The sequence below is a fragment of the Alternaria rosae genome, assembly GCF_020736505.1.
Source record: "Alternaria rosae strain MPI-PUGE-AT-0040 chromosome Unknown BKA58scaffold_2, whole genome shotgun sequence".
Taxonomy (NCBI): Eukaryota; Fungi; Ascomycota; class Dothideomycetes; order Pleosporales; family Pleosporaceae; genus Alternaria; species Alternaria rosae.
The window spans coordinates 4,589,427-4,603,987 of record NW_025763571.1 but is presented as its reverse complement, the minus strand read 5'-3'; the positions used below and the strand labels follow the sequence as shown (position 1 = coordinate 4,603,987).

The 14,561-nt window shown below is 51.8% G+C and overlaps 5 protein-coding genes across 5 annotated transcripts; 2 read left to right on the top strand and 3 right to left on the bottom strand.

Moving 5' to 3' along the window:
- Window positions 1–1,168: 1,168 nt before the first annotated feature.
- On the bottom strand, window positions 1,169–2,225 carry BKA58DRAFT_378773 (uncharacterized protein). The gene is made up of 2 exons (XM_046169741.1): window positions 1,637–2,225; window positions 1,169–1,581 (listed from the first exon to the last, which is right to left on the bottom strand). Exons 1-2 carry the CDS (start codon window positions 2,070–2,072, stop codon window positions 1,448–1,450), a joined length of 570 nt encoding a protein of 189 aa, XP_046029996.1. The 5' UTR covers window positions 2,073–2,225; the 3' UTR covers window positions 1,169–1,447.
- Window positions 2,226–2,500: 275 nt separating this feature from the next.
- Window positions 2,501–6,725, top strand: BKA58DRAFT_110860 (uncharacterized protein). The gene has a single exon (XM_046163919.1). The coding sequence runs from the start codon at window positions 2,547–2,549 to the stop codon at window positions 6,522–6,524; it is 3,978 nt and encodes a 1,325-aa protein (XP_046029995.1). The 5' UTR covers window positions 2,501–2,546; the 3' UTR covers window positions 6,525–6,725.
- BKA58DRAFT_110880 (Rhodanese-like domain-containing protein) lies at window positions 6,570–7,504 on the bottom strand. Its single transcript, XM_046163920.1, has 2 exons — window positions 6,946–7,504; window positions 6,570–6,799 (listed from the first exon to the last, which is right to left on the bottom strand). The coding sequence occupies exons 1-2, from the start codon at window positions 7,208–7,210 to the stop codon at window positions 6,615–6,617; spliced, it is 450 nt and encodes a 149-aa protein (XP_046029994.1). The 5' UTR covers window positions 7,211–7,504; the 3' UTR covers window positions 6,570–6,614.
- A 295-nt stretch (window positions 7,505–7,799) lies between these two features.
- BKA58DRAFT_436858 (endoplasmic reticulum Oxidoreductin 1-domain-containing protein) lies at window positions 7,800–9,768 on the top strand (the record flags this gene model as incomplete). The annotated part of the gene is made up of 2 exons (XM_046173442.1): window positions 7,800–9,604; window positions 9,660–9,768. The coding sequence occupies 2 exons, from the start codon at window positions 7,800–7,802 to the stop codon at window positions 9,766–9,768; spliced, it is 1,914 nt and encodes a 637-aa protein (XP_046029993.1).
- Window positions 9,769–12,801: 3,033 nt separating this feature from the next.
- BKA58DRAFT_309788 (uncharacterized protein) lies at window positions 12,802–14,144 on the bottom strand (the record flags this gene model as incomplete). Its single annotated transcript, XM_046167265.1, has 4 exons — window positions 12,802–13,333; window positions 13,383–13,564; window positions 13,613–13,862; window positions 13,909–14,144. 4 exons carry the CDS (start codon window positions 14,142–14,144, stop codon window positions 12,802–12,804), a joined length of 1,200 nt encoding a protein of 399 aa, XP_046029992.1.
- Window positions 14,145–14,561: the final 417 nt, after the last annotated feature.

The following is a 14,561-nucleotide window of genomic DNA, read 5'->3' as shown; positions in this document are numbered from 1 at the left end:
ATTGCTTGCGCTCGCATATCGATGCAGAGTTCTATAGTCACAAGGCTTAAAGTGATCTCAGAACCCAACAGCGTTATCTTATATTTGCGTTATCGGGGCATTTCACGGTCGCTTTCACCACCAGCACTAAGTGGTGCACATCATTTTCCGTCAAGAGCCTGCCCTTTCACAACATATCGCTTTCATCCTTCCTCCACCGTATCTGTTTTTATAGAGACATTCTATGCCTCAGCATAGTACATCGTCAAAGTTTGAACCCAGCATGGTTCAGCACGGCGGTTGGGTATGTGTTAGCATTTGTCTCATCTGGAAGGGGCAGTCTTTAGGTTCTCTTTGCCATCAACTGGGTTCAAAAGCCATGCGATTTGGTCCCGCCCATGAGAACCACGAGAACTCCGTCGTCTGATACACGGCGACAGACAAACTCGGGCAAGGCGGTGCACGCATTGCGAGTCGCACGGTCGTGTACACTGCAGGAGGGCATTGGCCGCAATCAACCGGTGGCTGAAAGATGCTCAAGGCACATTCAACACTCATGACGCTGTCCCTGAAATACGCTGAATCACCAGGACGCCACTTTGCGACAGTAGAGCGCAGCAAGATGGTTATCGGCGATGCCCACGTAGACTCGCCCTCTAGTTTGGTGCATGCGGGAACGACAGGCGCTCGCAGATCGGTCAAAGAGCCATAACCGTGCCGGAACCCATCTGTTTTCTGTCTATCAACGGCGCGCAAAGCCCCTTTTCATGTCCATTGATCGAGCAAGGTTTTCAGCGACAACAATCAAACTTTCGGTCCGAGGGCAGATATAACCACTTACACAGCCATGTCCGCGCCATGATGCTTGTCAATACTGCCTCAACCTTGGGGAGCTGGGAATGTGCTGGTGCCGTTCGTGATCGCAACAAACGACCCTCGGCTTCAGTACCGGTAAGCTGCCTCTTTTGCGGGATGCGCAAAGATTGCTATTCTCTGTTTCGACTGGATACGTTCACGATGCATTACCCTGATTTCTTCAAGGTGTGCGGGCACTTGTCATGGTCGGGGTGGGGCCTTGATGACATCTGCCTGCCGAGGTCAAGCCGCTGACCTGCATGGAAAACGCACGAGCCAGCGCCAACATTAGCTGCGCTAGCATCCCCAGTGCGGATCCCCCTCCTCAACGACCGCAACGCGCAACGGTAGCTCACGTCTTTCACAAACTCATGCGACAATAGGTCATGTACATTCGTTAGAACAGCAGTATGATTGAATTGTTCTGCACATTGTCTGAATTTTGCCGCCAAACAGATCGTATCACCATAGGCTGCTGTCTTCCGCGCACCAGAAGTTCAACATCCAACCATGATATAGCCATTTTCCGTTTGTCTTGACTCCTCATCAACTCCTATCTCATTTCCCACCAAATAATCAACTCCTAGTCAGTTCCAACTTGTCGATGAGAACTCTACAAGGCGAAGATGGCCAAAAGACCGGCGAGACCGGCACCAGCAATACGAGCTGAAGCCTTGTCGGCGGCACCAGTGGAGGCGGCACCAGCTCCGGAGCCAGATTCGGTTCCAGAGGCAGAAGCAGAGTCTCCTGGAGTATTGTGAGTACAAGAGTAAGCAGGATCTACTGCCAATGACAATCATACCTGAGGTAGCAGTGGGGTTGGCAGAGCCGGTAGCAGAAGCAGAGGCACCTGCAGCAGCAGAACCAGCAGCAGAGCCGGAAGCAACAGCGCCACCTGCAGCACCAGGGGCGAAAGCGGTCTGGCTGCTAGGGAAAAGGCTGTTGATGCAGCTGTCTACGCACTTGGCGTAGGCAATGGAGTCGGAGGTAGAGCCATCGCCCTGGTCGCACTTGGCGGCACATTCGTTGGTTGCAATAGCCTGGGAGGCGTTGGGGCGAGCGTTGCCCAAGCATGCAGCCTGGCAGTTCACATCGCCGGCATCGCAGTCCATGGCACAGCTGATAGCGGGAGAGAGGCCGCTGGGAATGGCGGCAGCCGCTGGGGCACTGGTAACAGACGCGTCCTGGGGAAGAGCGAAGGCGCCAATGGCGAAGAGGAGAACGGCGGAGTACTTCATCTTGATTTTGGTTTGGGTTTGGGTATTATTCGAAGATTGTAGATAGCGGTTCGATTGCAGGATTAATACAGATATACTGAAGATGCGGTAAGCGAGCGTGGGAAGTACGAGTACTTGAAGGCTGAATCGGAATAAAGAACGAACGTTGGCGCACACACTGAGAATCCGGGGCAGGCCATCTCGCTTTTTATTGCACTGATACACTACTAGTCATTACATAGGGGTTTGGCGAGTAGTGGCTCCGTTGCGCTTATATTGGGTTTCGACTATGCCCCGTGTGGTAAAGCTTGTCGGGCCGGCGGCGTCATCTGAATGCACGTCGGCTTGAACCTTAGCAGTGGTAGCCTGGGCTGCAGGGGTCCACCACCTGCCCCATCCATCTGCGCCAAAACGCGCTAGAAAACGACGCGTCGTGACATTTACCTCACAACGCCACTAATAAAGTGCCGCCGCCGCCTCTCATACACCAGCGCAATGGACGACAGTGATGAGTACGGCGATGAGTTTGACGATACGGAGTTTCTTGATGCCGCAACGCAGGCCGAGAAAGAGAACACGCCTGCCTTCCCGCCCTCACCAAGGCCAGCCAAGCGGCGAAAGATCAGCAACGTAAATGAGCAAGCGGAGTCTGTTCCGCGCAAGGCACAACGAGGACGTCGCCGAGGCCCTTTCGTATCGTCTGATGAGGATGGAGACGCATTTGATGAATCCGATCAGACGTTGTCTGAGATAGGCAGCAAGAGTGTCTCACCCGCAAAGAGCGTGCCTGCAAGTCGCAAGAAGAGAGCGCAGTCGAAGCAAAGCTATGATGAAGATGCATCGCCCGTCAAAGAGAATGCTGCGGATAAGCGGAAAGAGCGCATTCACGTATCCACCATCAACCTCGAAATGCCAGACACGTTCTATACGCAGCCACCTCCAACAGACTCCCCACCGTGGAAGCCGAGAGGAGCAATATGGACGAAGCCTACTACCACGATTGGCGTGCATAAGCCATCGGCACCTACGAAACAGACCGGGTTGGACGCTACGAGGAATATGTCTTTACCGGGTAGACAGTCAATATCATCTAGACCCGCACCGCAAGCGCCGCCTTCTCCAGTTCTTTCAGACTCATTCGGCGATGTCGACATCGACATTGACGAGTCACCAAGATTACCAGTTCGGGCTGCGACGGCAACGGCAACAGGTGCCTATGACTTCACCCAAGACCTAGCAGATCTTCCATCTGACGCCTTTGCCTCCTCATGCTCATCGCCACAGAAGCAGAACGATGTACAAGTTACCTCGGCCAGAAAGCGTGTGGTTGCACCTCTCACTGGCCTACGACAAACTACCTTGTTCGGCCGCGCGGGCGTTGATAGTACAATTGCCCCATCCCAAGTGAACAAGCGTTACAATTTCGTCGTCGACCAGAAGGCAGAGCCACCCACTCACCACAAGCTGGATCCAGAAGCAATCAAGACCTGGGTGTATCCGACAAACCTAGGAACTATCCGAGACTACCAGTTTAACATCGTCCAGAGAGGTCTCTTTCACAACTTGCTCGTAGCTCTTCCGACTGGTCTGGGTAAAACATTCATCGCAGCTACGATCATTCTGAACTGGTTTCGATGGACGACCGAAGCACAGATAGTCTTTGTCGCTCCAACCAAGCCGCTCGTGGCACAGCAAGTAGAAGCCTGCTTCCATATCGCAGGTATTCCGCGCTCGTACACCACAATGCTTACCGGAGGCGTGTCGACAGGGTTACGCGCAGAAGAATGGAAAGAGAAAAGAGTCTTCTTCATGACGCCTCAGACACTCCTAAACGACTTGAAGTCTGGATACGCAGATCCCAAGAAGATTGTACTGTTGGTTGTTGATGAAGCTCATCGGGCAACCGGCGCTTATGCATACGTCGAGGTTGTCAGCTTCCTCCGCCGATTTAATACGAGTTTCCGAGTACTAGCTCTAACAGCTACACCTGGTGCTGATGTTGAGTCGGTCCAGAAAGTCATCGACGGTCTGGACATTTCCAAAGTAGAGATTCGAACAGAGAACTCTATGGATATCTGCAGCTATGTTCATCAGCGCAAGATTGACAAGCAAGTCTTCCAAAATACGGACGAGATGGAGATGTGTATGGAGCTGTACAGCCAAGCACTACAACCCTTGGTGAACACGATAGCTGGACTCAACGCTTATTGGAGCAAGAACCCCCGTGACTTGACGCCTTTTGGGTGCCAGCAAGCCAAGAAGAAGTGGTTCCAAGAGGTCGGCCGAAACGCCAACCGTGGCCTTCAAAGCACGGTTCACACCATTTTTGCAATCCTCGCATCTATCTCACACGGAATGGATTTGTTGAAGTACCATGGCATGGGACCCTTCTACATCAAAATGAAGGAGTTTCAGGATGAAGCTGCCAAAACAAAGTCCAAGTACAAGAAGCAGATCCTCGATAGTGACGCTTGGAAGAAATTGATGGTGCGTCTCCACGGGTGGATCAACGACGACAACTTTGTTGGGCATCCAAAATTGGAGTATCTGCAGCAAGTTATTCTGGACCACTTTGTCAACGCAGGCGATGGCCGAAACGTCGATGGCGCGCCCCCTTCGCAGACGAGAATCATGGTATTCGCCCACTTTCGTGACAGCGCCGAAGAAATCGCGCGCATCCTTAAGAGACACCAGCCGATGATTCGCCCACGCATCTTCGTCGGACAAGCGCACGGGAAGAACTCGGAAGGTATGTCGCAGAAGGACCAGTTGGAGGCTATCGAAAAATTCAAGAATGGCGAATTCAACACGTTGATAGCCACCTCGATTGGTGAAGAAGGTCTCGACATTGGCGAGGTCGATCTCATCATCTGTTATGACTCCAAAGCATCGCCGATTCGCATGTTGCAGCGCATGGGCCGTACAGGTCGAAAACGCCAGGGACGAATCGTGATGCTTCAGATGGAAGGCAAAGAAGAAAATGACGCGAACAAGGCAAACGACAGCTACCTCAAGATGCAAGAGCTTATTGCAGATGGAGGGCACTTTAATTTCCACGACGATGTATCTCGCAGGATTCTACCACCAGACGTCAAGCCAGTCGTTGACCGACGCGCGGTAGAAATCCCCGCCGAAAACTCTCAGAAAGACTGGCTTCCAGAGCCGAAAAAGGGAAGGCGGACTAAGAAGCCTCCCAAGAAATTCCACATGCCGGACGATGTCATCACTGGCTTCGTCACTGCAGGCCGTATGGGCGAGGAAATTGTACCAAAGGGTCGAGGGAAGAAAGCTGCTACGCCAATATATCCTAGCGACACAGCCTTTGAAATGCCACAACTGGAGTCGGTACTGTTGGACGACTCAGCGATCCAGGATCTTGAGAGGCGATACCAGACAGTCTTCGACGATGATGACGCTCCTATGGTTGGGGGATTGGACCTGAGCAAATTTCCCGAGCGACAGCGCACCCTGCCTTACAAAACCCGACGAGTCGGGCCAGGTCGTGTCACACGGGCTTTTGCCGGTACTATGCAACGCATGCACGATATGGGAACTGACCGTCTGGAAAAGTTCCAGCGCGATCTGCACTATTCTGATTGCGAACCAGACGCAGACGATGGTTTTGTTGTGTCAAATACCGAGGTAGCGCCAGTCATCGCAGAAGACATGTGGGAAGACGATGAACCCGCTTCACCAGTCCTTCCAACTACCAAAGCAAAAGCAAAGCCTGGCCCGAAACCGAAAGGAAAGACACCGGCGAAGCCTAAGGACAAGGTGCCACCAAAAGAGAAAGCACCACCAAAACCAAAAGAAAAGCCTGCGCCGAAACCCAAAGAGAAGGCAACTCCGAAGACCCCTAAAACTCCTGCACCTCGTGGTAGAGCACGAAAAGACAACCCGGCAGCGGAGACACCAACTTATGCCCACGACGTATTGGATGAAACACCGATAACAAAAACACCCAACTGGCGCGTGTCCAACCTCGCTATGGAAGGCAATGAGTCGTCTCCACCACCGACAGACCCCCGTTTCCGCCTACCATCCCAAGCTGACACAATTGGCTCAGACGACACATTAGGTGCGGATGAACCGGAGGACCCTCTGGCATGGCAGAACGAGTCGGAGCTGGCTAGCTTCATCGTTGAAGGGGAGGAGGAAGAGGTAGTGCCTACATCTAGCTTGCCCAGCATTGATATGTTTGGTGTCGGGGCGGGGACGCAAGCAGTCGTCAAAGCTGCCACCAAACCAAAACGGACCCCCAGACGCGAAAAGCTCTTTACCAGCGACATTACGGACGATGATGCAGTTGTCAGCAGCGATAGTGACGACGATGTACCGCTTGTCAAATATGGCGCTGGTGCGAGCAGGAAGGAAGCTGTCGTTCTTGATTCTGATTCAGAGTTGGAGGAAGACCAGTCCGTTGTTCCAAGAAAAAGAGGCAGGCGGATCATAGACGACGACTCGGATGAGTAACAGATGAGGGCTGTGAAGGCTTTGTTAGATGTCGGATGAGGCATCGAATCTATCCTACGACCGTATATATTTAGATAATCCAATGCATGTTCATTCGAACTGTTTCCAATACTCTGGCTCGAAGCCGTCCATTTGTTGTGTGTAAGGTTCTCCAGCCTTCACCCAACCCTTGATGCCACCACCAAGTGTCAACGATGTGATCTGATCATCGCCCTTCTCCGCAATGTGGTCTGCAAACCAGCCAGAGCACCTGGGGCCTCTTCCATTTGATGCGCCTACGATGTGTCAGTGTGTTCGTAGAACCATCTTATTTGTGTTCACAAATGACGATGTCATGTGGTACGCATCTCACGCCACCAACACACGATCATCTCCGCCATGTCGCGTCAACAAGGGCATGTTCATGAGGTGAAGAACTGACCACAATAGAATGCAACGCGTTTGACCCCTGCCCTTTTGCACAAATCGTACAATACCCCGCGGTTCATGTAGAAAGAGTGGGCGGGAAGGTTGAGGCTACCCCTAATAGTCCCACCCTCATAGTCGGTGCGTCGCACATCGACAATGAGCAAGTCTGGAGACGAGATATGTGACAGGGCCTCTTCGCGTGAAAGAGTTGGTGCGGTGCAACGTGGGGCGGGAAAGGCATCGGTCCAACTCCCTGTCGCTCTGGTGGGTTCAGCCATGTCGAAGATTTAGCGGCCGTTATCAGGAAACTATTCTTAGGATACGCGATGCAGTTGTTTTGGATATCTAGCACGCGCAAGTGGATTTGCAGAGCCGCACGAAAGAGTGGTCCGTTGAGCCTCCCGCTAGCGCGTCATGTCAGGGTCCAATTGGCATGTCACCGCCACAGCCTTTGGTACTGGCCACATTGCTATAACCGTGGCCCGATGGACGACTGATTACAATTCCCTGGGATGCCACGGGTCTGATCTAATACAATATATCTGTCCCTTCCACGTTTCACTCTTTTGGCCTCTCGTGAATTCGGCATAGGCTTTGTCTTTCATTTATCTTAGATTGCCTTGAGTCGTAACTTCTTACTGCGTCCAGGGTCTGATTTCCGACTTGCGCCAACTCGGTTTCGACAATCTACACGCTGGCCTCTTTGCCTACCCCACACGTACACTCGGCATTTAATTTACCGGAGAGACTCATATACCGAGGATACGAGTAATTGTAAGTCTCCAACTCTTGCACCCGCTTGGGAGACGCTGTCGCCGACGTTCACTGACTGGAGGACTCAGGTAGCCACACCATACCATCACCACAATGCGCTCCGCCGCGCAGGTGTTCTACCTAGCAGTCTTCTCGCTGCTGGGTAGCTCACATGCTGCGAGCCATGCTACCAAGTCGAGTAGTCCTCCGTCAGACGTCTGCGATGTAAGCAACAAGTCGAAAGCTCCACTAGCGCAACCTGGAGACTCAAATACTAAGACTGCTTTTCAGATATCGCCTGGTGCGATAGTTTCCGACGCTTGCGTAAGCTACAATACCCTTGAACAGCTCAACGAAGCCATACACCCATACCTCCAGTCCATCACGCAAAACACCGACTTCTTTTCGCATTACCGATTGAGCTTGTACAGCAAGAAATGTCCGTTCTGGGACGACGAGAACGGCATGTGCGGAAATGTCGCATGCGCGGTTAATACACTGGACAACGAGGAGGACATACCGCTCGTCTGGCGCGCAAAAGAACTAGGCAAGCTGGAAGGACCTACAGCACAACATCCGGGAAAGAAGCAACAACGGGAGGAGAGGAAACGGCCATTACACGGCAGTCTGGGCGACAACGTGGACGAGAGTTGTGTGGTCGAGTACGATGACGAATGCGACGAGCGCGACTACTGCGTACCGGACGACGAATCGGCGACTGCAAAGGGCGACTACGTGTCGCTTGTAGACAACCCAGAGCGCTTCACTGGATACTCGGGTGTCGGAGCCCAGCAGGTGTGGGAGGCTATATACCGGGAGAACTGCTTCAGTAAGCCTCCAAAGAATGCACCCTCCACTGGCAGTTCATCACCATCTGGAGGATCGCCTTTTGGCGGGTTTGGAAACCAACAACAACTGCATGCCGCAAATCAGTTCCGCAACGTCATGCAGGAACAGGGCAAGAAGCAAAAGGTTCAGTCTGCGATTGCTCACGGTTCTCCTGTAGATAGCCTCGACCCTGTCGAATTCGACGATACCTGTCTAGAGAAGCGCGTCTTTCACCGCGTCATCTCTGGCATGCACGCGTCCATATCCACGCATCTCTGCTACGACTACCTGAACCAGACAACAGGAAAGTGGGGCCCCAACCTAGCCTGCTACGAGCAACGCCTTCACAACTATCCCGAGCGCATCTCCAACGTCTACTTCAACTACGCCCTCGTCATGCGGGCTGTAGGCAAGATCAGGCAGCACATTTCCGACTACTCCTTCTGCTCCGAAGACCCCGAACAAGATCTCCGTACCAAGAACTCGGTCCTCCGCCTCGCCTCCGCCCTTCCCTCAGGTCCCGAGATTTTCGACGAGACGGTCATGTTCCAAGACCCAGACACAATGGTATTGAAGGAGGACTTCCGCAACCGATTCAGGAATGTTAGTCGCATCATGGACTGCGTGGGATGCGACAAGTGTCGACTCTGGGGTAAACTACAAACGAATGGCTACGGCACCGCGCTCAAGGTGCTCTTCGAGTTCGACGAGAACGATTCCTCAAAGGACCCGCCGCTTCGCCGCACCGAACTTGTCGCTCTCATCAACACGATGAATCGTCTTTCGCATTCACTGTCTGCCATCAAAGACTTCCGTCGCATGATCGAAGAGCGCGATGGTTTGCCCAGCGACGTCGCTCCTGCACTACCGGCGACCGACAAAGGAGTGTTGAAGACCAGACTAGCGCTCGAAGACTCTGACGAGCAGAAGCCAATTGATATTCTGACTGGCGGAGAGAAGATCCCAAATTTCAAGCGAGACTGGGACGCGAGGAAAATGACGGCATGGGAGGAGGTGAAGGCCGAGTTCCACTTGGTCAAGAGAACCTTCTACTACGTGTTATGGCAGTGGACGCAGCTCCCCGGGCGATTGTAAGTCATGAAACTACCACAACTTATGGAAACACCAAACTAACAGATGAAATAGTACCAAAATCTTTATTCTCGAAATGAGGAGAGTCTACAACTGGTGGATGGGTTTCGTGCCTGGCCCGAGGAGTTGGGAGATTCGCATCCCGAGACGAGACGAGTTGTGAGCTCGTTCTCGAATCGAGACGCGCAGATGCATGCTGTTCTTAGATCGTACATGTGTTTTGATGCATAGCTTAGGCGTACTTGGCATGATTGAGTTGGCATACATCGACGGCACTAGATGGCGTTTGTTTTATATCTTGAACACGCGCAACGCCAGATACAGGCATATCTGAATTCTTCTTATCGCAACACATTTGCCATGTCCCTTGCGCTATACCGTGCGCGACACGTGACTTCCGCGGCATCCATCGCGTCGTTCCACGCGCAATGACATATCCCCATCCTAACGCCGCGGTCTTACTACCCCACTACGTCATCTCGGCCGACCTTCGTCTCGCCTCGCCTCCTCATTTCCACTCCAGCGTCTCCAAATCTTCCATCCGCGAGCATCCGGTCGTATCGCGTGAATTAAGCTCTGCTAAGCATTGAGGAGAAGCTACACGCCTATTTCCCACACATTACCCAGATAGGAAAGCGGAAAGAGGCGGAAGACAAAGTAAAGAGATTGTTTCGTTGCAAACCGTGCCGCGTTCAGACTACTAAGCTTTTAGTTAAGCTACACGCCTATCTTCCACGATTACCTAGAGGGGTAATGGGTAATCTAACAGCAAGAGAGGGGGTGCGAGAGGGGTTCATCATGCCACAGCGGGGTCTGTGAGGGGTTTCGTCGTCTTGACTCTTGGGTACTCTGTTTTTCTGTGGTACTCAGAAATATTTTGTGGTTTTGGGAAAGGTACCCGATAAATGTTTGTGCCAAGGTGAGGAGAAGACATACGCCTATTTTCTACAGTCGATGCTGGAGTTACTCAACGGGGAAGGAAGGATGCGAGATTGCTGTCCGCGGATGTCGTTGAGTGCGGCTCCCGACGTGGTGCTGCTCGTCATACCTACGGGTTTTGGGTGTTGTTGCGTGGTGGTGATGATGGTTGAGGGGGGCTTTTCGCCTTCGGCTTACTACTTGCGGACTGGACGGTGAAGACGCTTGGAAGTTTCGAGACGAGCGATAGCGCTGCTTTCAATGGTTACTGGTTTGGGTATATGATGGAGTGGAGATTAGGCGGTTGGAGTGAGGAGAACATATACTGCTGTTCATCCCCGGGCTTTTACTGAGTAGCTTGGGCCTGATCAGTTTCCTCTCAGTTTGGTACAACACCCATCAACTGAAACAACGTGACGTGGTGGATGTTGTACCAAATTGAAAGACGAACGATGAGTTACTTCACGGGACACGCAGGTGATGCGTCGAGAGACGCGATCACAAAGACTGCGAAATAATGTAGGCATTGGAAAATGAAGAGAACCTTGTCTCTGATCCCTAGTGCCAATTTCTCAGAATACTTCGATTCGAAATCTGTTCATCGAACGACTGCAAGCTTGCAATAGATGTGGCAGTTTCGACGTTCTCCCAAAACGTAACATGTACTACCAAAACCATCAACCCACCGCTTCTTCCAGCACTCGCCCTAACCTGACCCGATGGACAGTTCTTTTCTAGCCATGGTAGTCTGCATTAGGTCTTCGAGAATCTGCAAGATAAAGCGAAGGAATACGCCTGTTTTCGACAGTTACCCGACTGAGACAAAACACCAGATGCTTAGGTATGAAGGAACACGCTTGTCAAGTGCTGGTTGCTTTTCTGCACATCTAGTAGACTCGTACCGAGATCTGAGCACATGCAAGATGAAGCGAAGGAATACGCCTACTTTCCATGATTGCCTGTCTGGGTAGGCCAAGTGACACACCGATGTTTGGTGTTGCTTTTTAGTGTTTGAGACGTTGGGACGCTTGCGGAGGCGTGTTTAGTTTGGAGAAAATTCGAGGCAGGATGCCGATGGCGATACATTTGTAGCGCAGAGAGGCGATACGAGGTTTGCGAGGCTGATGCTCGTTGCGAGAAGGAAGAGGCGGGGATAGATTGGTATAGAAGTAGAAGTTATGTGTTCCTCAACTCGGCGCGTTTTACCATCGTGCCTGGATGCGACTACTCAGAATGCCAACAAACTGGCAAGTGCATACTCACGAAAAGACACATAGCGATCAACAGAACAAGAGGGATCACACGTGACTTCTGGTTTTGCAGCCTCACCGATGGAAAAATATGAGGCTCTCATACGCCTACTTTCAACACCTACCCAACACCGTAAACGCATCCACTCCCTAAGAAACGACCAAGCTACACCAAGTCTGACAAGCCAAACGCCTACTTTCCACGCCTACCTTTTCCAGTAACTTTTCTTCGTTGGCAAGAATCCACATCGACGTGTCGTTGGCGCGTCATCGAGAAAGAAAGAAAAAAGCTTGCTTATTCCCGCGTAACCTTCCCTTCCGCGGGCACAAGTCGGTGAGCCACCTGGGCAAGCAAAACAAGCAACCCAAATTTTCTGTTGGCATTACCAAGCCTCCGCATCTATAATCTACAGTTTTCTTTAACGGGTAACTATGAGGCGGCCAAGCTTTAGAGCCTGCAATCGATGGTTACTGTTTAGAGAAATATCGGCGAGGATGAAGGCGTTTCACCGTTATTGCCGTATCGAGTGCTGTGATCAATGCGCGAGTTTAGTGAGCGATGATGAGGAAGTGTTATTTCCGACGTATCGCCGAAGATGGTGGGTAAGGCTTGAGAAGGTTTTAATATAACCGTTTGGCGCCTGCTTTCGATACCTACTGCATACGGTAGGTGAGGAAGGTTAGATGCAGGGAAAGAGGAGGTATACGAGAAAGGTTGTGTGGCTGCTTTTGTGGATTGGTGGGTATACCCGTGGACCCGTGTAGTTATGATCGAACGCCTAAGCTACATGTAAGACCACCTCGTACAAGGAAGGAACCAAGCAGGTGCTCTGTGGTTTACATTATTATCATTTGAACGAAAGTCAACCAATCTCTAGGGTAACGTAGACTTATAGGTTATTTACTTCCAATAAGTGTTTTATTCTTGAACGGGCTGAGACACTCAACGGGTATAGATAACCGAGCTGAATAATGGACAATTACAGATACTACATTACCACAGACTAGAAACGTACAAGGAAGCCTGTCTACAAGTAGATGTAGCACAATGGGCTCCCGCCCAGAGTATTGAGCACATCGCGAATCTTCACCGTCTTCCCGTTAACTCCCAAGACCAAGGGCTCGTCAATGGTGGCGTTGCGTGTTGGAGGCTTGTTCGACAAGGTCAAAGTACCGGTCACCTCGTTCGCCTCACGTGGGTGGAGTGTCTGCCAGATCCAGTAGATTCGGTCAAGCATAGCGTGATGGAGCCAAAAGACAGGATCGTTGACAGAGGAGTAGAGGTCGGTTCCGTCGCCACCCATGGTGTAATGACCTGAGGTGTGTAGACCGAGGAAGCCATCTGGGTAGCGACCTTGGATCTCGACCCAGAAGTCGCGATGCGTCTGAGAAGCTCTACCAATAGTTACATTCAGTAAGTTGGCCGTGGTGAACCACTTCTTGGGAATGTAAGGGCTGATGTCTCGGCGCAGGCAATGAGGGTTGTAGTCATTGGTGTCGATGCCCAAATCAGGGAAGCCTTGCATACCAGGAGAAATTGGACCAATGTTCGCCACCGTACTGTACTTTGTTAGCTCTCAGCAAAGATTGAGCTATGCGATGGTCTCACTTCTTGAAAGGGCCGTTCTTGACACACCCGCCTCCTTTTCCAGAGGGGATGGAGATTGTTCGGGCGCCGGCAAGACTGCCGTTGTGTGCGAAGAACTCGCCATCACCACCCAGACTGGTGTCACTTCCGTCGAAGACAGGTGACTTGTAGATATTGTCGGTATGTGCGAACCAGTTCCAGTACTAGAGAAGTTAGACATGTAAGAATCACTCGAAGTGTTTGGGACTGACTGGTTGGTAGCCCTTGTAGCCACACTCGTTTCGGAGGGCTTGCTCGTACGACCAGACAAAGTAGCGGTGCCAGGTGAGGAACAGACCATTTCCATGAATACCCAAGGTCTGGTTCACGTGGATGGCGACATAGTCATCAAAGCGCGTCTTCGCTGCTGAAGCCCACGATTTGTCAGACTTGGCTGGCAAAGTTCGAAGACATTGGACAGCTTTGATGTACGCTTTGCGGTCTGACTTGCTCAGATGATCCCTTCTCGAGGTCAGCCAGCACCAATTCATGCGTGTGGTAAGCTTACCAGTCCCTCCTAATGGTTGTCTTCGCCAAGGAACAACCTTTTGGCGCCCTCTTTGAAACACTCTCAGTTTGTTCAAGCGTCTCGTATGCGCTCTGCTGTAGTTGGGCGAGAGCCTCGAGAGGGTCCACTGCAGGGTCTATATCGATGACTGGACTTGAGGGCGAGTCAAAGGGAACAGCAGCCACAAGGCTTACAGCCAACAGCTGCACGGCGGTTACAGCTTGTAACAGACGCATGGTGATGGTGATGCGATCGCTATGTGCAAGGTCTGACTGATAAAGGAAGTAAGATCTGAATCGAAGTCGACGGTTATATCCAATGCGAATGCAACCCTTGTTCATGTAAGGCCTTCGCCGCAAGCGTACTTCCGATTTCCAAGGACCGATATTAGAAGAAGCGGCTCTGAAGCGAGTCCAGATGAACAGATTGATCAACGCGGCTTAAAATATCGGCGCGCCTAATGAAAGCCTGCATCCTTCTCGCTCTGTAGCCCAAGACTGTCCTGCTATGGGGCCATAGCTTGTACTGGATGCGCGGTGCAGGCTAGCCTGCGACCTCCCTAGGCACGCCTTTGTTCTCGGAGTAGCGACTGAACGGCTGGTAGCGCTCGTCGTGGGATATTGCCATGCGGAATTTTATGCTGCCAAGATTAT

Coding starts and splice junctions, on each gene's coding strand:
- BKA58DRAFT_378773 (XM_046169741.1), bottom strand. CDS start 2,072: ATGAAGTACTCCGCCGTTCTCCTCTTCGCCATTGGCGCCTTCGCTCTT. Junction 1,582..1,636: donor CAACCCCACTGCTACCTCAG/GTATGATTGTCA, acceptor ACAATACTCCAG/GAGACTCTGCTTCTGCCTCT.
- BKA58DRAFT_110860 (XM_046163919.1), top strand. CDS start 2,547: ATGGACGACAGTGATGAGTACGGCGATGAGTTTGACGATACGGAGTTT.
- BKA58DRAFT_110880 (XM_046163920.1), bottom strand. CDS start 7,210: ATGGCTGAACCCACCAGAGCGACAGGGAGTTGGACCGATGCCTTTCCC. Junction 6,800..6,945: donor ACGCGTTGCATTCTATTGTG/GTCAGTTCTTCA, acceptor GACACATCGTAG/GCGCATCAAATGGAAGAGGC.